The 21,697-nt window shown below is 55.7% G+C and overlaps 3 protein-coding genes across 4 annotated transcripts; all 3 read left to right on the forward strand.

The window, feature by feature from the left end:
- The first annotated feature begins 682 nt into the window (after nucleotides 1–682).
- HOXD11 (homeobox D11) lies at nucleotides 683–7,688 on the forward strand. 2 transcript variants are annotated; one of them, XR_011528435.1, is made up of 2 exons: nucleotides 683–1,241; nucleotides 5,401–5,574. XR_011528435.1 is itself a non-coding variant. In XM_070580259.1 (2 exons), the coding sequence occupies exons 1-2, from the start codon at nucleotides 3,884–3,886 to the stop codon at nucleotides 5,634–5,636; spliced, it is 1,011 nt and encodes a 336-aa protein (XP_070436360.1). In that variant the 5' UTR covers nucleotides 2,067–3,883; the 3' UTR covers nucleotides 5,637–7,688. The 2 variants fall into 2 exon arrangements, 1 of the variants encoding a protein (XP_070436360.1); XM_070580259.1 differs by lacking the exon at nucleotides 683–1,241 and adding an exon at nucleotides 2,067–4,658 and having other exon boundaries at nucleotides 5,401–7,688.
- HOXD9 (homeobox D9) lies at nucleotides 5,721–21,426 on the forward strand. The gene is made up of 3 exons (XM_070580258.1): nucleotides 5,721–5,857; nucleotides 18,318–20,116; nucleotides 20,464–21,426. Exons 2-3 carry the CDS (start codon nucleotides 19,306–19,308, stop codon nucleotides 20,703–20,705), a joined length of 1,053 nt encoding a protein of 350 aa, XP_070436359.1. The 5' UTR covers nucleotides 5,721–5,857; nucleotides 18,318–19,305; the 3' UTR covers nucleotides 20,706–21,426.
- On the forward strand, nucleotides 13,128–16,385 carry HOXD10 (homeobox D10). Its single transcript, XM_008533046.2, has 2 exons — nucleotides 13,128–14,082; nucleotides 15,418–16,385. Exons 1-2 carry the CDS (start codon nucleotides 13,128–13,130, stop codon nucleotides 15,693–15,695), a joined length of 1,233 nt encoding a protein of 410 aa, XP_008531268.2. The 3' UTR covers nucleotides 15,696–16,385.
- Nucleotides 21,427–21,697: the final 271 nt, after the last annotated feature.

The following is a 21,697-nucleotide window of genomic DNA, read 5'->3' on the forward strand; positions in this document are numbered from 1 at the left end:
CCCAAAACAAGCTAACAAAGGCGGAGGCCACACTCAGACCTCAAGCCCGGAGGGCTGGGTAAAGGACCAGAAAACCGGACTTAGACCCAGACCCTAACACAACACATAGAGGCTGTTTCTTTCCAACATATAGCATTAAATCATCGTGTTCTTTTGCTTTAGCCTGGGATGTGGGGTAGGAGGAGAGATTCACGGAGACCACTCCCCAAAGAGATTGCAATTATTCCAGGTGTAAAGTTCTGTCTGTCGTTTGGGGCTTCAGCAGTCTTTTTCAAATCTATCCCTTTTACTGATCCATATAAATACAAAGGCGGCGATGTCCTCTCTCCCTTCCTAGCCGAGGTCCTGGCAGGGATTTGGAACCACGACGAAATTCGAAATTCGTAAGAAACAAACGCCCGGAGAGAAATGATGCTGAAATCTGAGTGCTCAACATTTCCTCGTACAAAGACAAATGCTGCAGTCCAGGCAGGCCTCTTAAGCAAGAAAACGATTTTTAAACGAGAAAAAAACAGCTTCGTCTGGCATTCAATCGGCTGCAAGCTCAGAGGCCGACGGGGGACTCTTTTAAGGCCTGGGGGCTCTCCCCAAGGGAGGCGGGCTGGGGAGGCTTCCGGAAGACCAGCGGGTGGAGGAGAAATCCAGAACCGTTGTAAATATTCATGTCTGGGGGGGGGGTGCCCCTTCACTCCGCCTCTCCCAGCTGCATCCACCCCCCTTAGTGGCGGGGGGTGGGGGGGGGCTCGGCGCCTATCCGATCGTCCTTGGACAAAGGTGATCTCCCCACATTTTTGTTCTCCAGTCACTTGACTTCAGGAGCCTATTCCGAAGGCTCTGCAGGGAAGGGACTGGCTCTGGATGTTTTCCCTGCGTTTCTCCTCTTCTTTCGTTTCCTAAAAGAGCATAAATAATTAAAGTTTGGCAGGGAGGAAAAGCTTTCTTGCAGAACTGTAGTGGCAATAAATGAAATGACTCAGAATCCCTTCCCCAGTCAGCTTTTACGAGAGCTGCCAGACAGTGTCTGTTCACGTTCTCCAGATACCAGGGGCGCCCTGACAAAGTTAAGGTCAAGTTAGTGTCTTATCTTGGGTGGCTCAAAATTACCGCATCGCGTACGGGCGCTGTGCGGAAAGCTACCACTCGCGGAGCTGCTGGCTGTGCCCGGAGCGTCCGATGCGCTCCCTGCGCTTCGAGTGGGGCCGCGCAGGGAAGGACAAGGCCACAGCGCTGGGGTCTTCACGGTAGGTTCTCGAGCGGGACGCGCGGGTCGGGAGGCTGCGGTTTTCCTTGGGTTTCCGGGTGAGGATCGAGGAGGCAGCTGGGGCCAAAGGGCGAAGCAGGCTGGGCCCAGAACGAAAGCCTTGGACTGGGTGTGGGGGCGGGGGTCCGGGCTACTGCGCGGAGAGGGGTCCGCCGCCCCTTTCTCCTATGCACCCGCGCGCCGCTGCAGATGGCGCACCCTCCCCCGCCAAAGCGCGGCTCCAGCGGGAGCCGCCGTCGCCATGTCGTTGAACTTGAATGGTTCGTCCTCCCCATTTCCCTCTTCAGCGGTCAGGAGGCTCCACTTTGGGAGCCTGCGCCCCACCCTGTGCAGAGAGAAAGTGTGAGAATTTTGCGCACCCCCAGACACATAAAGACCGAGCTGGGGGCCCCGCCGCCGCTGCCCTGGGTCCTGAGCTGCCGCAGGGCCAGTATGTAGCGTCCGGGGAGCCATTTTAGGAGAGAGATCTAGGGGCGTCGACCACGAGCTCGGGAGGGAGAGGCTTGGGCCGGGGATGGAGATGGCGAGGCAGATAAGTGTACTGGCGGTCTGGGCTGAGAAGGGGGTGAGCTGGAATCTGGGCGAGGGTGCCAGTTTCGAGAAGGGTGCATACAAGGATGGGCAGTTCTGGGTGGGAGGGAGGCTCCTTGCCCTCCAGTCGCCACCGACCTGTTTGCGCAGCGTTCGGAGGGAAGCAGAGGTGGGAGGGGGGCAGAGGAGCGAGAGTGGGAGGGAGAAAGGGAGGGAGGGAGGAGAAAAAGGGGGGGGGACACCGGCCAGAAAATAGATATGAGCTCTGATCACCCGCCTTTTCTCTGTCTGTCGGTGTGGTGGGCAGAGCTCACCGCACGGGCACTGCGGCAGCCGGGGCCAGGGAGGGAACCCGCTTCACAGCCTGCGCCGCCTGCCCTGGGCGTAGGGCAGAGGCCCAGGACCAGAGCTGGGATTGCCTGGGCAGAGGAATCCTGGGGAGAGGGGCAGCTTCCTGCCCTTGGTTCTTGGATTTGGGTTTGGGGAGCTTCTTTCTAAGACAGATTTTACCTTTGGAAAGCGCTGGCTGTCCCGGAGGTGGGAGCCCAGGCCTCGCCTGGACCCCTGGGCTAGGAAAGAGGGACGCGGTGGCCGGCCGCCGAGGAGAGTGAGGCCTTGGGGCGAGTGGATGGGGGGCCCTCAGGGCCAAGTGGCGCAGAAGGCCTTGAGCAAGGAGGCAAGAGCCCCTGAGAGCCCCTCCTCAGAGCCAACGGACCTCCCAGGGGGCCGCAGTGACCGCGCCGGCCCAAAGGCACCACAGGAGCCTTGGGGAGATGCGGCGCGGATGTGTAGGCCTTGGCGAGGCTCCGACGCAGGGAAGGGGCTGGATGTGAGGCGGGCTGGTCCCAGTCCAGGCCAGAAAGCAGAGATGGTGAGGAGGGCGGAGGCGCCGGTGGTTTGTGTCTGGTTAAGGGGGAGCGGGAGCCCAAGCAGCCTGAGAGTAGGACTCCAGATCCTTTTGTTCACCAGACTCCCCAGCTTCTAGAGGGCCACGGGACGTCTCCCCTGGCTGACCTCTCTCCTTGCATTAGCACTGGGAGAGAAAGGCAGAGACGCGACAGGGAGAGAGATAGATACGGTGACACACAGCTAGGGGAAGGGAGAGAAGATCAGAGGAAAGGAGAGGAGAAAAGTAAGAGGAAGGAAGAAGGAAAGAGGAAACGAGAGGGGAGTGAGAGGACAGAAGATGCTTAAGAGAGACGAAGGAAGGAGAAAGAGAGACGAGAACAGAGAGAGGAGAGAAGGAGACAGGCCAAGTGGGCACTGAGGCCCTGGCCCGGGTCAGCTCCTGGTATGGTTTTGGCGTGGGTTTTCCAAAGCTTGCACTCCCGCTCCTGGGGTCAGGAGTGGCGGGAGCCAAGTTACTCCGCGGTGAACAAGCCGGGCAGAGAAATATGTAAATCAGGGCTTCTTGCGCCCCCGAGAGCGGCGCAATTAAGCCCCTTGAACGAGAAGCAACAAGCTCCCAGCGGGCAAGCTGCAGAGGGTAGCGGCATCGCGGGGGAGGGAGCGGCTGCAGGAAGGGGTGTGGGGGGTGGGAACCTCACACCCTCACACCTAGTCCCCTGTGCCCCGGGCTGGGTCTCCCCCCTCCGCTCTCTGCTTCTTTCCCTTCCCCCTTCCTCCCCCTTCCTCCCCCTCCCTCCTCCTCCCCGCCGGCCTCGGTCCGCGTACTTAAAGCGGCGCGGGCGGGCGCGGGCGGGCGGCCCAGCCGGGCGGTGGCAGATGCACCCAGCAGTGGCAGCCGCTGGCGGCGCACAGGTGACCGGCCTGCGGCGCAGCCTGGTCAGAGGGCGCCCAGGGAGAGCTGGCTGAAGAGGGAGGCCGATCCGCCCCCAGCACGCGCGTGTCTCGGCGCCAGGAGCCGTCCTGGGGCGTGTTGGCGAGCGCTGATATAGATATAAGGACATTTCTCTCCATGGCGTCACGTGACATAATTACCACCAGAATCAATCAAGATGAATTGCACGTCAGCGCCCGGTGGGGATTTTTGCTTAGTTGATCCTGGCCCAAGCCTCTTGTGCAATCGATGGCTCAGGTTGGCGGCTCGGGGAGCGGCCCGGGGCTCGCCGGCGCGCACGCCACGGAGCCATGAACGACTTTGACGAGTGCGGCCCGAGCGCAGCCAGCATGTACCTGCCCGGCTGCGCCTACTATGTGGCCCCGTCGGACTTCGCCAGCAAGCCGTCGTTCCTGTCGCAACCGTCGTCCTGCCAGATGACTTTCCCCTACTCTTCCAACCTGGCGCCGCACGTCCAGCCCGTGCGCGAAGTGGCCTTCCGCGACTACGGCCTGGAGCGCGCCAAGTGGCCGTACCGCGGCGGCGGCGGCGGCGCGGGGGGCGGCGGCGGCGGGGGCGGCCCCGGAGGGGGCGGCAGTGGCGGCGCCGGGGGCTACGCTCCCTACTACGCGGCAGCGGCGGCAGCAGCGGCGGCGGCGGCGGCGGCCGAGGAGGCGGCCATGCAGCGGGAGCTGCTCCCGCCCGCGGGCCGCCGGCCGGACGTGCTCTTCAAGGCGCCCGAGCCGGTGTGCGCCGCGCCCGGGCCGCCGCACGGCCCCGCGGGCGCCGCCTCCAACTTCTACAGCGCCGTGGGCCGCAACGGCATCCTGCCGCAGGGCTTCGACCAGTTCTACGAGGCTGCACCCGGGCCCCCGTTCGCCGGGCCGCAGCCCCCTCCGCCGCCCGCGCCTCCTCAGCCCGAGGGCGCTGCCGACAAGGGCGACCCCAAGACGGGGGCCGGTGGCGGCGGGGGCAGTCCCTGCGCCAAGGCGACCCCCGGCTCAGAGCCCAAGGGGGCGGCAGAAGGCGGCGGCGACGGCGAGGGGCCCCCGGGGGAGGCGGGGGCTGAGAAGAGCGGCGGCGCAGGTAGGCACCGGGCGCGGGGTGGGCGGCTGGGCCTGGGGCCGTGGGCGCGGGGGGGCGGGGGAGGCGGGGGCCTCCCTCTGCTTGCGCCGTTTTATGTGCTACTTTATAAGCGTTCGAAGGGGTTTATACATCCTATAAGATTTCCCCAGCCGTTGTAAAGCGTGTTTACGATAGGAAACCAATTTAGGTGGGCTTAAGGTAGACTTCGAGTAGGACATTAATCGCTGCAGAGAGCTTTTCCCAGTTTGGGGGGGGGGGGGGCGAGGTCCCAGAGACCATGAAGGGAGAGAGGGGAGATTTCAAGTCAATATGTGAGTGTGGACACTCGAGCGTCCTGCTTTTAAGGGAGGGAGGGTGGGGGTGGGGGGAGTTTGATTCTTAAACTGGACTTTATCCAAGCCGCTGGCTGACGCGCTGCTGGCTGGAGTCGAGCAGATGCCCCGCGCGCTCCTGTTTCTCTCCCTTTGGGTTCCAGCTCAGAGCCTGCCGCGCCCCCTGCTTCCCTACCTCGGTGCCAGGCTGTGTGTGTGTGTGTTTGTGTGCCCGGGCGTGAGCACAGGTCCACGCCCGCACTCTCTCCTGTGCCCGCCCATATTTCATCCCCACGACGCAGGCAGGGCCTTTCAGTGGCGGCAGGGGACATCCCCAGCGGGCCGAGGCCTGGCCCTCGCGCGGGCAGGGCGGACGGGCGGGGGTGGGCAGGCAGCGGCCTCTCTCACCCCTTGGTCTCCTTGCCTTGCAGTGGCCCCCCAGAGGTCCCGGAAAAAGCGCTGTCCCTACACCAAGTACCAGATCCGAGAACTGGAACGCGAGTTTTTCTTTAACGTGTACATAAACAAAGAGAAAAGACTCCAACTCTCTCGGATGCTCAACCTCACTGACCGGCAAGTCAAAATCTGGTTCCAGAATCGCAGGATGAAAGAAAAGAAACTGAACAGAGACCGTCTGCAGTATTTCACTGGAAACCCCTTATTTTGAGAGCTCCACGAAGCACCCCTCTCCCCAAAGCCCCACTCACTCACCCTCCTCCCCACCAGCCTGCTCTAGGCAGGCCCAATGTCTTTGGGTTTAAATGACGTCTCTCCTCTGTGGAACTCCACGATTCCTTCCCACGGTCAACTCGGGACCTCCCAGCGACCACTGCCGCCTGCGGACGAGGCCAGGGACTTGGCCGAACGGATCCTAATAAGGGGAAAATGGTAAATGCAAACGTCCCTTTACAATTTTACCGCCAATGTGCTGTTGTTCTCCCTCCGTCTCTCCGAGTCCCCGTGGGGACGATGTGGGATCTATAGAGAGTTAGGCCATCAGGCTGGAAGGCGCTTATTTTTGTTCTGAGTTTAAGGGACCCCGTCTTTTCCCCTTGGTAAATGCAGATTATTCAAACTCTGGGCAATGTACCTTTGATCTGTCTTATCAAGACATGAGTCCCTATCTTTTGTGTGAATAAATGGTTTCTAGTAAAATGGAGGTTACAGCTTCAATACACTGTATGAATTTTCCTCTTTGAAGAAGTTTAGTGTCTGATTAGGATATTTTAGTGGCCAGAACCTTCTCCTCCATGCAACTGAAAATCAAGCGAAATGCTTTTTAATTCTGCTAAAATATGAGTCGTTCCCTCCCACCCCCTGTGGGCTACACTGATTTTTAAAATCACTTTAGGGATGAATTTCTGAATTGAGGATGTGACCCAGCCATACTGCTGCTGCCTTCTCCAGGCGATGAAGCTGGGGCAGCAGGAATCTAAGAAGCAGACTCTTGCCCCACCCCCTCCAGTCTAGTGAACTTGGAATTTCTGAAAAGACAAAAACCATTTTAAAAAACTGGTTAGGAAATCCAAATTCACTCTTAAGAAGGTGTCAAGGAGCCTGGGTCGCTTAAAAGAAGAAACCAACATTAGAGCCCTTCATTAAAAAAAAAAGTTTGCTAAAAGGAAGTTATCAGTGAGTGGAGGGCGCTTGGGATCCTTGCTAATGTCACAGCGGGCCTGGAGCAGGGAAGGTAAGCCCCCCTCTCTGGAATAGGGCCTGGGGCTGCAGACCCACTTCTCACCACATTTATCGCTTCAAGTTAAAGAATGTGATGGGGGCTGCACTGCACTTTATGTTGCTGGGCCAGGCCAGGCTGTTTACAAAACCTTGAACTGTCTAGACAACACCATAAAAGCCTAAGTTCTAAATAGCTTAATTGGGTTATATTATACACCTTCTGGTGGGCCCAGAAGAGATTTCCGCAATGTGCAATAAACTGCAGGAGTGAGAAAAGCTTCTCTTTCTCTGAAAAGAGTAAAGTGAATCTTATGACTCTTAACCTCTCATCAGCCCAAAGTCAAAAAAATAAATTCATAAGATGTGCAGCACTCCATACATCCATTCCAAGGAGGCATGCACTTCCAAATGCAAAAGTTTTTTAATTGCCAAAGCTTTTTTGGGGAAAGAAAAACATAAGTGCATAAGTGTATGCCTTTGAACTTCCAAAATGTCAAGGTCATCACCTTTAACCTTTCTGAATAATTAGGCACCTTAAGGTTCTTCTGTGATATTCAACCACCACCCACTCTCACACACACATGCTCACACACATCCAGACCCCCACACACATTTATGACCACACAGAATCATATCTGGGCTCATCATAAATCTAAGCAAATTCCTAATTTCAGGATCAATAACCTTAATTTCCCTTCAAACATTTGTGTAATTCAATAGCAATTGACTTCTTTTTAAAATACTAGTTAGATTAAAATGTCTACCAGCATGCTTTTAATACAACTAGGAAACGCTGGAGTGGTTTTTTAGGGGGAGGGGTTGTAGATAGCAGTCCCTTTTGCTCTAATGAAGAGCCGCGGTTTTAAAAGCAGGCATCTGAAAGATGAAGTTCCATTCGGACTTACACCTTCGTTATATTTGGGGGGAAAAAGTCACCCTGTCAAATTATTGCACTTTCTATGGCATGGAACAAAAGAAGATAAATTTATATTGTTTTCAAAAGCGTCCCTCAACCTTTGGCGAAAGATGCAATAGAAACAAAGATTACAATTGAATAATTTCGTTCGGAAAGGGATTCCTTTGTTTGGAATTCTGGGCATCCGTTAAAATGTCAGTGTCTTAGTAATATGATTATTCCAGGAGCTTAAAACTGGTTTTTTTTCTTTCTCTCTCCATCTATCTTTTTTTTTTAATTGCGTCTAAATGTAGCAAGCTTGTATGTCCACCACCGTAGGCAAGCCGAACCGAGATACCATTTTCCGTTTGCATGGCCTTGCAGAGCCACACGGGGGCGTGCTCACGTTCCAGAAGCCGCGTTTGGCGGAAGGGCCGCGGTACCGTATCTTTCCAATACTGGGTTCTAATAGGCAATCTCAGCCCGTTAGAAACACGGGGCCGATACAGTGTGTGTTTGCTGTTTGTTTGTTCTAAGCAGCCATGAGGCGTGGGAAGTTGTGTAAAGACGGAGTAAAGAGAGCTACCCAGATTCCTGAAACAAGCGATCACCTAGTCGTTGTCTCCTTAAAGATAAAGCTGCTGGAAAAATTCCTTGGTATAATTCGATGGTGTCGAGGAGAGATTTTTAAAAGACAAATATGTCTATTTCAAAATGGGTCATGACACTGCGAGTTAATTAAATTAGGGGAAATCAATTTTCTTGTTGGTTTGAGTGTGGAGAGTGATAAGAGGGTAGGACCACCCCCTCCCCAAAACCGCGTCCGCCTTGCGCGTTCTCCGACCGCCTGCGATGATTAAAAGGCTTTTGTTTAAGACAGATCTAGGCACTGGCAACTTAGCTGAGTGTACTCTCAGGAAAAATGAGACTGCGTCGGGACAACGTAAGGGGGTCGTTCTGGGCGACGGACTTCCCCCGCCCCAGGTTGTGCCTGGTGCCCGGGGCTACCGGTAGCGATCAGGAGGCGCAGGCAGGAAGGACTAGGAGTTGGGGCGCCTGGGCCAGGCTGGGCTGATGGCGCCTGCGGGAAGCGGCGGGCTATCCGCGAATCGTTTATACTCCAAGGCGTCATGGAATGGGGAATGCATTTGAAGCAAACGGGCTTTGCATTTGACAGAACCCCGGCCACCCTTCCAAGCCGCTTGCTGGCCTTGAGCGCGGAGTTTGATTTGGGCACTAGCTCTTGGAAGTATCTCGCCTCATGCCCTCCTCGCGGCCCCCCCCCCCAACCTTTGCAAAGCCCCTGACATTGGGGATGGCCTGTGTCACCATCCGTGGTCCAAAAGGGAGGCTCCAAAAGGGAGGGCCGTTCTAAGGGAGGGTGGCTGTCCCTTCTTCATCGAAGTTCATTGTGAAGCTCACACAACCCCCGGAATTAGTCCTGGCCTCTTCGGCTCCTGTGTTTCTGTCTCCTCCCTCCAGGCCCTGGACCAAAGGCCCTGGGTCCACCCCTGGGAGCTGGCATCGGCTTCAGCGGAGGCTGGGGCGCCAGGAGCCCCCCCGCGAGGCGCCAGCCAGAGGCGTGGGTGTTCCCCACGGGCACCCCCGGCTCCCGCCTGTCTGACCGCGGGTCCAGCTTTGCTATTGTGAAGCGACATTTCCCGGGGCCTAACCCCGGCCTCAGTCCACGTGGGGTAAGAACCCTCCACCCGAAATGTTGTGTTCCTCTTTAGGCGGCTCCAGCGGGAGCGCCGGTGGCCTTGCGGGGGAGGGGGCCCTTGGCTTTGGCTGGCAGCCTCCCGCAGATCACCGGTGCTCAGCGGTCTGCAGCTCCTTTCCTCCTGGCAGCGCCCAAGAGGGACCGGAAAAAGGCTGAGGGATTGGACCAGGACTTCTAGGGGCTGAAGACCCGACTCCACCTGATCGTTAGGGCTGCGTCGGGCTGGTAGAGTGTGGCCATCTATCTTGAGTCGCTGAGTTTTCAGATCCCGAAGTGGAGGGAAAATGCAGGAAGTAGGAGTCTTTTGTGTCTGCAACCAAAAGAGGCTGCGCCGGCCCTTCTGTCTGTCTCCAGACACCCCTCATGTGTTTGTGGTGGCTTCCCCAGCCTCCCCATTTGCCTTCTTGGTTTTTTTTCACATTGGCTGGGAGGTGCACCGTGCAACCCAGAGGGGCACCCTAGGGAAGTAGCTTTTAAAATTTGTCCCCATCTACTCTGCCCCCAAAGAGTGGCATAGCCCTGAGGCCACGTAGGGCCCAAATTCAGGGTGAACCCGGAGCCCCAGGGCTGCTGTTCTTCTTCCCAGTGACAGAAGAGTGCAGATGCAAGCCACTTCTTGATTACAAATGCTAATTTCTTGCTAAAGCAACCCTTTTAATTTTTATCTAGAAAGAACTGTGCGGGGGAGAAGAATGTCTTGGTACAAATATGGATATTCATCTCTTTTATGGTGCAATATTGATTTATTATTAATGGTAACTGCTCCAACTGATCTAAAGATGATCGAAAACAGCAGCTATGCAGCTACATTAAATACTTAAGCAAAATAAAGGCAGGCCTTGAAAGTCACTGCCTTTTCATTCCGTTTGCTTCACCTTAGCCTTAGGGTCTTAGGCAAACTTCCCTCCTCCCCAGCCCAGATCATTCTCTAGTATTATTTCTGTTTTTCTCAATTTTTGTGATAAAACCTCCCTGAAATATTGGCAGTCTCTGGCCTCAAGGAGCTAGTCTGAAGGCAGAAATTTGAAAAAGAATAAAATAGAATTTTGTGATAATAGATACGAAATTATATCTGAAACATTTTCTTTCCTGTGAGCGAGGAAGACCTATTTAAAACCAAATCCAATGTGGAAGTGACTTTGAGCTTGAAGACATCGGAGCTGAAACAGAAAGGCCCCCAAATTAGGAAGGCAGCTCCTGCCTGTCCAGGCTCACTGCAGACCTGCCCACTCTGAGAGGAATCGCTGGTTTTTAGCCTGGATGTTTTCTTCATGTATAAATAAAGATTATGAAAGGGCATTTGATGGGCATAAAATTCCCGATTAGATTAAACAGTTTTGTCTCGCGAGTGGATAGGGAGAATTGGACAACCGAGATCCCGGCAGCTCCCCTGGCCGAGATGTAAAGGACGACAGTGCTGGAGCGCCAGGCTGGCGTCAGGGCGCCTGCCGCGAGCCCGTGCAGCGGGCACTTTGTCCAGCCTTGGGCACTCTTAGCTATGGCTGGGATCATGATCTCCGCCTTATAAGAAAGCAATTTTCGGGGTGCTGGTCAGTGGCTGTTAGCTTTAAACAGGACTGTAGCAGACTAGAGTCCAAAGTTGGGATTTTTTCCTGCCCTCCTCACTGCCCCCCCCCCCCAAGCTTAAAAACTGCCACCCCTGCGGAAAGGTAATGTTTAAACCACCAGCTTGGCCGGGCGGCATCCTGCAGCCAGAGCAGTTAGAGGCGCCAGGCTTTTAACCTGACAATGATGTTGTATTTGAACAGCTGCATAAAGGTTTAAAAGGTCTGTCTCATTGCCACCGTGGAGTTTTTAAAAGGGGTTATTGTTTGGGCGAGAGCACTGCGAGGGGACAGGCGAAGCGGTCCCAAGGCCGAAAGTAATGTCCCACGCCCGTTTCACCAGGCCAGGGGAGATTCCTTTTGGGGAGGGGGACAAAGGGTTTGTTGGAGAGGGTTTTTGTGAAGGAGCGAGCCGGCTACTAGGTCCCCCAGAATGCTGAGGCGCTTTCATGAGCATCGGGCTCCAGAGAAATGTTCTGCTGAGGCAGAAACCCAATTTGCCCACAAGTTCAGTCTCTGGGCCTGAAATCCAAGGCCAGCCCATGACAGGGCGAGTGTGAGGAGAAGGAAACACGGATGCCTTTCCGGATAGAGAACTGGTTCACGATCACAGTTTCCGGGGCCCTTTTCCTCTCTCGGATGCAAGGAAGGGGATCCAGGAAGTCAGAGGACGGCTCCAGCGTCCTGGCCAGCCCCTCGCCCAGGGCAAGCCTTTGGAAATCAAGGTTAAAGCTCCCTGCTGCTGCCCCGAGGCCGGGGCTTCCAAAAGCCGCTCACCCGCCAGCAACCAGAGAACGAGGGAGGAAGTTGTTGGACAAGTTTCTCATAAAACTCTGAGTTTCCATGGCGGTGATGGTGGTTGTTCTTTAATGAGCTCGACCACAACCCCAGACCAAATCCTTTTTATAGGACTTTCCTCACCAGAGGAAGCAGAGGGCTAAGATTCCCCCACCTCCTTTTTCCTCCCTCCCCTTACCAAAGCAAAACCGTGTCAAATCATTTTAGGAATTGTCCAAAACTATAAAACTCAACTTCTGACAAAAGTATAGCTTTTAATATTTGACGATTTGTGTTAAAACAAAAATTGACCTTCTTGGTTAGTAGCGAAGGGGAAAAATCAATAGTATAATTTTCAATAATTCATAAAGCGAACGCCATTATGCTAAATCTTAACTATTAATCTTATCCTTTACAAAGTCTCGATTGATTTGTTAATAAAATATCTTCCCGTGTGTGGCAACAGCGGGTATAACTCTTTAAAAACCTTCAGAAGCAAGAAAATTACCAAGTAGCCCAAGAATGTAGATGAGAATTTTATTGATCGCCCTGATTCTTCTTAATATGTATTAATAAATTCCACAACCTTTTGTACCTTGCACTTGTCAGAAACCAATGCTTTTACAAAATCCATAAAAGGAAAACATATTTTTCTTTGCAGAAGAACCAAATGACACCTTTGCGTCTCTCTCTCTTCTGCTTGGCTGTCAGTTTTCTAAAACTTCTGGAGTCTGAGAGCGAGAGTTTTCCCTTTTCCTGGAAAAAATTCTTTTCTTTCTCTTCCTTCCTTCCTTTTTGCCCTCTATTATCAGGGTGTGTGGGGGAAGAAAACCTCGGTTTAGTTCTCCGGCTGGGAACCGAAGGGACGCTTTCGCGGATAGTGAATTGTTGGCGAGGGATTGTCTCCGGGCTGAAAGCTCCCAGCGGCCGGGCCCGCAGAGGTCGGGGTGTGGTTCCTCGGAGAGCGGAAAGATCGGGTAGCCCGTCGGGACGCGGAGGGGTCGGGAGCCGGGGCGGGAGGGCCGAGGGAGAGGACAGCGCCGTAGCCAGGCCGGTCCTCGGGGCTCCGGGGTCGGCCAGCTCCTTGGCCTCTCGGCCCTCGCGGCCCTTCTCGCCTCCGCTCCCCAGGATACCTTAGCCGCGTCTATGCCCCAGAGATCTTTCCTGTGGCCCCCTGGAGTGGGACGTCTTAGAGCCCGAGGAATCCGACTCACCTTCCCAGGCTGCCCAGGACAAAACTAACCAGCCTGGGCCCCCACCCCCTGCCCGGGCCCCGGCCCTCTCGGGTGCGTTCTGCCTGGGTGTGTGCGGGGAATGCTTCTGTGTGCTGGCACCACGGCGCTCCGGTTTCCCTCCCCGCGCGTGTCCTCCCGGAGGCCCTTCTGGCCGAGCCTTTCCTTCCAGAGGCCGGAGCGGGGGACGCGAGTGGGGCAGGCGGGCCGAGCAAGCCCCAGGGAGGCTGGCGGGTGGCTGAGAGTGCTGGGCCGGTTGTCTCCAGCGCGCACTATCGCGGGCGCGTAGTAGATGTCGCTGTTGTCCGTGCTTACGCGGCCGGCCGGCCGGGCTCTGGAGCACGTGACCTGCGAGGAGGCTGCGGCTCAAGGCCATTTTCAAATCTCATTGGCTTGGTTGTCATGTGGTCGGCAGAGGCATCCACAATTACACGGGGAATGTTTTCCTAGAGATGTCAGCCTACAAAGGACACAATCTCTCTTCTTCAAATTCCTCCCCAAAATGTCCTTTCCCAACAGCTCTCCTGCTGCTAATACTTTTTTAGTAGATTCCTTGATCAGTGCCTGCAGGAGTGACAGTTTTTATTCGAGCAGCGCCAGCATGTACATGCCACCACCTAGCGCAGACATGGGGACCTATGGAATGCAAACCTGTGGACTGCTCCCGTCTCTGGCCAAAAGAGAAGTGAACCACCAAAATATGGGTATGAATGTGCATCCTTATATACCTCAAGTAGACAGTTGGACAGACCCGAACAGATCTTGTCGAATAGAGCAACCTGTTACACAGCAAGTCCCTACTTGCTCCTTCACCACCAACATTAAGGAAGAATCCAATTGCTGCATGTATTCTGATAAGCGCAACAAACTCATTTCTGCCGAGGTCCCTTCGTACCAGAGGCTGGTCCCTGAGTCCTGTCCCGTTGAGAACCCTGAGGTTCCTGTCCCTGGATATTTTAGACTGAGTCAGACCTACGCCACCGGGAAAACCCAAGAGTACAATAACAGCCCCGAAGGCAGCTCCACAGTCATGCTCCAGCTCAACCCTCGCGGCGCGGCCAAGCCACAGCTCTCGGCCGCCCAGCTGCAGATGGAAAAGAAGATGAACGAGGCTTCGAGCGGCCAGGAGTCCACCAAAGTCTCCCAGGTGGAGAGCCCCGAGGCCAAGGGCGGCCTTCCGGAAGAGAGGAGCTGCCTGGCTGAGGTCTCCGTGTCCAGTCCCGAAGTACAGGAGAAGGAAAGCAAAGGTCGGTATGAGCAGAGTTGCCACCCCAGCGGGGCGTGCAGCCTGGGAACCCGGCAGAGAGGGAGCGCGCCTGGGTGCCCAGTGCCGAGCCTGGGCAGCCGAGGCGGGCCAACTAGCAGGTGCTGCTTCTCCTGGCTTTTAGAGGGACAGTCTCAGTCCCGAGGTGGTCCCTGCTTCTCCCCCGCTGCCCTGGCCCTCCTGGCTAGTCCTGGCCCCATGCTGATGGCGCCGGGGCAGAGGAAGGGCTTGCCGGGTTTATTTTTCCTGAGCTAGACCTGAAATGCAACAAAAGAGCACAAATGAGACCTGCGGCTGGTAAACACGGCCCCAGAACCTCCTTTCTCCTGCTCAGATTTGCAGTCCCAGCCTTGCCTTTCATCCAGTGATGATTTTAAGGTGGTCCAAGGCACCGTGTTCGTGTTCAAGTGTATGCACCCCGCATCGTGCGAGCTTGGGAGCGGCAAGGGGAAGGAGATGGCTGGGCCGGTTGGCGCTTGGGCCAGGGAACAGGGCTGCCTGCCTCGGCAGGGCTAGGTAACCTGGGCTTTGTCTGGGGAAAGTGCCGCAAGCTCTGCAATCCATTTGCAAATGGGGCAAAGGCTGAACTGGGGAGAATGGAATCTGCATGGCCCACCGGCAGGGCCAGCCTTAGGGCTGGGCTAAGGCAAAGAGCCAGGGGCTCTGGCTTTTTGTGAAGGAACCCTGTCCCTGAGCCTTTCCTCCCACCCGTGCCCAGAGGTGGGCCACAGTAAGGGGCTACATTTCTGGGAGAATGCTTTTGTGTGAGGGCAAGAAGACATGAGAATTCAGGAAATTTCCAGGCAGGGTGGAGAAGGTGTACTCGGTTCGTCGGTTATCTTTTGAAAGAAAATGGTCACCTATAGACCTCGTTGTGGAGCTTCCTGCCTGCCTAGGAGAAGTGGGGAAGAAGTGGCGGACTTGGGGACCTGAGGCAGCAATGGGGTTGGTAGGCTTGTCCAGGTTTGCTTCTTCCACTCCAGCCCTGTTATGAGCTGACCACTTAGAATGTTGCTGGGGAGATCCTGAAAGTTTGCTGTTGTATCAATGTTTTGTGCAGGTCAGAAAGTTGAGAGAGAGAGAATCCTGACACAGAGGGCGAGAGTACCCGCCCATCGTGTCATTTTGGGCATTTAAACTAATCTGGCATCAATGACAAATCCCTTCCAGGGCCCACCTCATGTGAGCAATGTTTAATACCAGCATTTCCCAAAGCAGCCTGGCTGCCAGCGGGGTCATGGCCAAGGGTACATTTGAACAGACTGAGAGAAAAAAAAATTCTTGATTTTTTTTCTTCTTCTCCCTTTAATTTTGTTAGAGGAAATCAAGTCTGATACTCCAACCAGCAATTGGCTCACTGCAAAGAGTGGCAGAAAGAAGAGGTGCCCTTACACTAAGCACCAAACGCTGGAATTAGAAAAAGAGTTCTTGTTCAATATGTACCTCACCCGCGAGCGCCGCCTAGAGATCAGTAAGAGCGTTAACCTCACCGACAGGCAGGTCAAGATTTGGTTTCAAAACCGCCGAATGAAACTCAAGAAGATGAGCCGAGAGAACCGGATCCGAGAACTGACCGCCAACCTCACCTTCTCTTAGGTCCGAGGCCCGTCAGAGGCCGAGATCGGAGAGGGGGCACCGCGTTCCAGGGCCGAGTGCTGGAGGACTGGGAAGGCGGAAACAAAACCTTCATTGCTCTTTGTTTTTTGTTTTGTTTTGTTTTTTTCCTGCTAGAATGTGACTTTGGGGTCATTCTGTTCGTGCTGCAAGTGATCTGTAATCCCTGAGTATATATATATATATATTAAAAAACTAGCACGTGTAATTTATTATTTTTTCATCGTAATGCAGGGTAACTATTACTGCGCATTTTCATTTGAGTCTTAACTTATTGGAACTGTAGAGCACCCATCAATCCATTCATCCATCCAGCAATGTGACTTTTTCATGTTTTTCCTAACACAAAAGGTCTGTGTGTGTGGTTAGTCCATGAGCTCATGGCGTTTTGAATACATCCAGTACTTAAAAGTACTTAAATTACATATATATTTAAAAAAAAATTAAGAAAACCCACAAGCTTTGGGGGGAGGGGGACTAAAAAAGCACATTACAATGTATCTTTTTGCAAATGAATTTAGCAATTGTCCTTGGTGAGATGGAATATTGACGACTTATGCCTTGTAGCCTTTCCCTTGTGGTGCATCTGTGGTTTGGTAGAAGTACAACAGCAACCTGTCCTCTCTGTGCATGTTCTGGTCGCATGTATAATGCAATAAACTCTGGAAACGAGTTCGCTCCCTCTGCTTTCTGAAATGTGTTACGGTGGAAATGAAAGTCTTTGGTGAGATTATCTTCCTGTTAAACTGCTTGTTTGGGGCAGTTGAGGGGGCGAGAGAGAGCAGGGAAGGGGAAATGGGAGAGAGAAGCTGGAGGAGGCCTAGGGTGCTGAAATTTGGCAGTGGTGGGGGAAGTGATAATCCAGCCTGGGTGTGCTGTTTTCATAATTGCGAAGAAGGGGAGCCCTCTCCCCTCCTCCCCCCATCATAGTAACATAATTGAATTCTCAGTGAGTGTTAGCTTCCCTCTAGCCGGAGCCTGGTAAGTAAGCCTGTGCCCAAGCTGCTTTTTCCTCAAAGCTCCCTGCTTATGTCTCTTCCTCTCTTTGGTTTTGTTATTTTTAATGCTTTCAGTGGGGTCTTGGCGATTTCTGGCAGGCGTACCATCGTCAGGGGCTGGCTTGAGACCAGTCTTGCCCACCTGGAAGCCGCCGGGCCTCTGTTACAGGAGCAAGGACAAGCAGCAGCTTAGCATTACAGCGGATCCAATTCTCCCCCACTCCTTTCCCTCACTCCCACCCCCATCCCAAGCGCAAGACAGCCAGGCCACAGAGAAGTCAAGGATGGGTGAGTTTTCCCATCCCACTTTGCCTTGGTTTCCTTGTGGAAGGATTTTATGCTCAGTCATTACCTTTTAGTGGCCCACATGTAATTTTTTTAAAGGAAGAAAAGATTTTTCCCAGTTAATCCTCCCTCTATTTAATTACAAAATGCTGGTTGGAGCCACTGTATCTGGGAAGAAGGAAAATGTACAAAGGGTGACTGAAAGAGAATTTGCAAATGAACATGACTTCCCATGAAGTGTAATGTTCCAGCTGCTGCCAAGCCTCGGAAAACTTCAGCCAGCTTTCACTAGCATGTACATGTACTGTGGGATCCTCAGCCCAAGAGTCCAGACTCATCTAGTCCTGCCAGGGAGAAGGGAGGAGAGGCCTTGGGGAAAAGAGCCGACAGAGAATTCGTTACCCCAGGTTGTGCTGCAGTTTCAAAGGGTCTCCAACTGCTTCCAGCAGCTTCACAAAACACCTCCTTTTCATTTTTCCTGAAAACAATGTATTTAGGGGATCTAAGCCTTAGAGCTCTCACCCAAGGAGTCTTCGGGAGACCCGCCATTCATTCAGAGTTTTAAACTTCTCTTGAAAACCAAGAACTTTCCCCAATTCCAAGACAGAACCCTTTAGGGGAGTCATTTCCTAGGGGTGGGAGAGAGATGGCTCAGAATCAGTGCCAGGTTGGGACACTGGGATAGAGTAGCCCAGACGTCCATTGGTTGGGCAGGAGAAGGAGGGCAAATTTAACTTCGCGCGTTCCCCGCGATGTGGGGAGCGCCATTAGTTGTTGACAGGGGGCCATGTCTCGGAGGAAAACCCGTGCTACAGGCAAAGGCAGCTCCTCTGGAACGAAATCAGAAAGCCATTGGCAAAGGCAATCAATCAGGCCATAAGTAGCCATTTCCCCCCTTCCTTTCCGGGGCTCGAGGTGGGCTGGGAGCCCTCCAAGGGTGCGCTGGGCAACTTGTAGAGCGAGGAATACATCCTCCGCCGCCTGGGCCGCTTTTGTCTTGGCTCCCAGCCGGCTTCCGAGGCTTTGTACCATGGATTTGGGAGTGACAATGGGCATCTCCCTCAGATTCAAGGCTACCCAGCCTTACTTCTGGAGGCAAAAAAAAAAAAAAAAAAAATCAGAAGAGAGTAGCCCAAGGACCAGGCCGTTTTTAAGACGTCTCCGGAATCCACCTGGAGACCTCCAAGTGGGGACCAGGCCAAGCGGACCTGCGCAGGGAGATGCGAGTCCTGCTGGCGTCTTGGAGGCAGGGTCGCGGCGGCGGGCGGGAGCGGGCCTGCGCTAGCCTTTGGGTCCTGCCTTATGGCCTGTTCTCTTCCAGGGTCTTTCCCGCAGCCCCCGGAGAAGACAAGGCACCCTGGCCGCCACTGTCCGCACGGTGCCGACTCGCCAGCCCGCCAGCCCTTCCGAGGGCAGACAGAAGCCCTGGCCGCGGCCGCCGCCGCGCCCAGCCCGCGGGCCAGGCCGCCCCAGCTCGCCCCTCGGGCCGTGGCGTGTGCTCAGCCTCACGTCGGGGTGTGTGTGGCTACGCGGGCGTGTGTGAGTGTGGCAGGGGGAGGGGGCCTTCCGAGCTGCTCCATCCGTCCGTTTTATTAGGGACACATTAATCTATAATCAAATACACCTCATAAAATTTTTATTGAAAGGCATAATATCATTACAGAGGTCTTCCACCTGTTTTAAACAACACGACAAGCTGTGAGCGAGCGTGTGTGTGGGTATGTGTAGGGAGGGGGTGGCTTTGGGTAGGAGAGAGCCACAGCGAGAAGAACTCCCCTCGGGCGCCAGGGGGCCGCCTCAGAAGGTCGGCCTGCCTCGGGCCCGCACCCGGCCCTGCGCGCCCCCGACTGCCCTCGGCTCTGGCCAAGCACTCGGGGCGCCCAGGGCGCGCGGCCGGTAGCCCGGAGCCCAGGCACTGGGGCAGCAGCGCCAGGGACCAAACTGCAAGACCGAGGGCGGCAAGAGAAGGCGAACAAATAGTCCCCAGCGCCTCCTCCGGCCGCGCTCGGGCGTGTGGTCACAGCCGCCGCCGGGCAGGCCGGGCCAGGCCGGGCCGAGCCCCGGCGCACGGGCCGGAGCCCGCGGGCTCTAATTGCGGCGCTTATGTTGATGATTTTTTTTTTTTAAATCACAGCAGCCCCCAGTTTAGCGGACTGATTTACTCCCGGTATTGGTAAATATGATCACGTGGGCCGCGCGACCAATGGTGGAGGCTGGAGCCTGCGAACTAGTCGGCGGCTCGGGCGCCGGCGGGGAGCGGCGCCGCGGCGGGCAGTGTAACCTTGGGTGGGAGCGCACGGCGCCTCAAAATGTCCTCCAGTGGCACCCTCAGCAACTACTACGTGGACTCGCTCATAGGCCATGAGGGCGACGAGGTGTTCGCCGCGCGCTTCGGACCGCCGGGGCCCAGCGCGCAGGGCAGGCCCGCAGGTGTGGCCGACAGCCCGGCCGCTGCTGCCGCCGAGTTTGCCTCGTGTAGTTTTGCCCCCAAATCGGCCGTGTTCTCCGCCTCGTGGTCCGCGGTGCCGGCCCAGCCCCCGGCGGCGGCGATGAGTGGCCTCTACCACCCGTACGTGCCCCCGCCGCCCCTGGCCGCCGCCGCCTCCGAGCCCGGCCGCTACATGCGCTCCTGGATGGAGCCGCTGCCCGGCTTCCCGGGCGGCGCGGGCGGCGGCGGTAGCGGTGGCGGAGGGGGAGGCGGAGGCGGCGGTGGCCCGGGCCCTGGTCCCAGCCCCGGCCCCGGCCCCGGCCCCAGCGGCCCACCCAACGGGCGCCACTACGGGATTAAGCCTGAAACCGGAGCAGCCCCGACCCCTGCCGCTGCCGCCACCTCCACCTCCTCCTCCACTTCCTCGTCTTCTTCCTCCAAACGGACTGAGTGCTCCGCGGCCCGGGAGTCCCAGGGGAGTGGCGGCCCCGAGTTCTCCTGCAACTCGTTCCTACGGGACAAGGTGGCAGCTGCGGCTGGGGGAACCGGGCCCGGGGCGGGGATCGGGTCCGGGTCCGGGGCAGGCGGCTCGTCGGAGCCCTCGACTTGCAGCGACCATCCGAGCCCGGGCTGCCCGCTGAAGGAGGAGGAGAAGCAGCAGCCGCAGCCGCCGCAGCAGCAACTTGACCCAAGTAAGTGCAAAAGAAATTGCCCCCTGATTTATTGCTGAAACCTGTAAGGCTCGAATGTGCAAAACTGATAGTTTTACTAACCTATAAAAACGTCTAGACGCCTACCCTAGCCTGGGCGAGCAACACGCATCCATAAAAAAGCTTCCCATAACCACCTACCCTGGGCGCCCGGTTTGTACGGTAAACAGAGCGCGGGCATTAGGGGTTTTTATGATAATTCCCCCCAAGTTGTGAAAAGCGGCCATCCTTGGTGAAATTAATTTAACGACCTCTCTCCCCCACCCTGTCATCTCTCCCTGCCTCCCCTCCGCCCCTCGCTCCCCTTCTCCAAACCCCCTTCTTCGTAGACAACCCCGCAGCAAACTGGATTCACGCTCGCTCCACCCGGAAAAAGCGCTGTCCCTACACCAAATACCAGACGCTTGAGCTGGAGAAGGAATTCCTCTTCAACATGTACCTCACCCGGGACCGGCGCTACGAGGTGGCAAGGATTCTAAACCTCACAGAGAGACAGGTCAAAATCTGGTTCCAGAATCGTAGGATGAAAATGAAAAAGATGAGCAAGGAGAAATGCCCCAAAGGAGACTGACCCGGCGTGCCGGCCTGACCGCTCTGCTGTGCGACCGCAGTGGGGTTTCTCTTTGTGGGTGCTTGATTTCCAGAAACTCTCCAGCGATTCGGACATTTCCCCCCTTTTTTAGGTAGAAGTGACTGTGTGGTTGGTCTCTGTGAGGTATTTGGGGGGCTCTGTATTTGCTCGCTTATGTGTTGGAGAAACCAAGTGGCTTTGAGGTTTTGCCCTATCCTGCTCCCTCCCTTTTCTGCCCGAGGGTTCCTTAGGAAATGCTAGATTTGTGAGTGCACGCTGGCTTGAGGAGCCCTCTCCTGTGTAAATGTTCCCTGTGTTTCTGAAAAGTGCTGTAGTTTAGCTCCCAGCGCTGCTCAAGCAGGGGCCAAGCGCACCCCACTTCCCAGAATGAAGGCAGAACGACGACGTGCGGAGGCCGGCCCAGGCCAAGGCCTGGCCAGGTTGCCCACCGGTTATGAAAGCCCCCTTTCCTCAGGGAGCCCGCGGGCCCTCGACTGAGACCTGGAATGAGGCAGAGAGAGAAGCTCAGGGCCTCTGGTGGGTCGGGGGTTTATTCTCAGTGCACTGGAGGAGCTGCTCTCTCCCCGGGAGGGCTCGGCGCGCGTGGGCGGCCGCGGGTGTAGACCCTCCCGGTTTCTGCCTGAGGACCAGTTGTAAATGTTACCGCTTCCTACCAATAAATGCTGACCTGATCAAATGGAGCCCCGACGCTGGCCCTGAACGCTGTGTGCCTGCTTTCTCTGTCTCTCTGCAAAATATCACCCTCAGGGGACTTCTCTCCCATCCCTGGGAGACACTGCTAAAAATCCGGGGCGCTGAAAAGACTCTGATGTGCCTCTGAGTCCCCCTTTGTGTGGGCAGACCCAGCCTAGAGCACAAGCCCTGGGGGACCCTTGGTGGCCATGTCCCTCCCTCAGCCCCCCTCCAGCGCCTCACTGAGCTCTGTGCCCCGGCCTGGCCCGGGGTCAGCCTCGCAGCAGTGCCCACTGGAT

The sequence above is a fragment of the Equus przewalskii genome, chromosome 17 (genome assembly GCF_037783145.1).
Source record: "Equus przewalskii isolate Varuska chromosome 17, EquPr2, whole genome shotgun sequence".
Classification (NCBI taxonomy): Eukaryota; Metazoa; Chordata; class Mammalia; order Perissodactyla; family Equidae; genus Equus; species Equus przewalskii.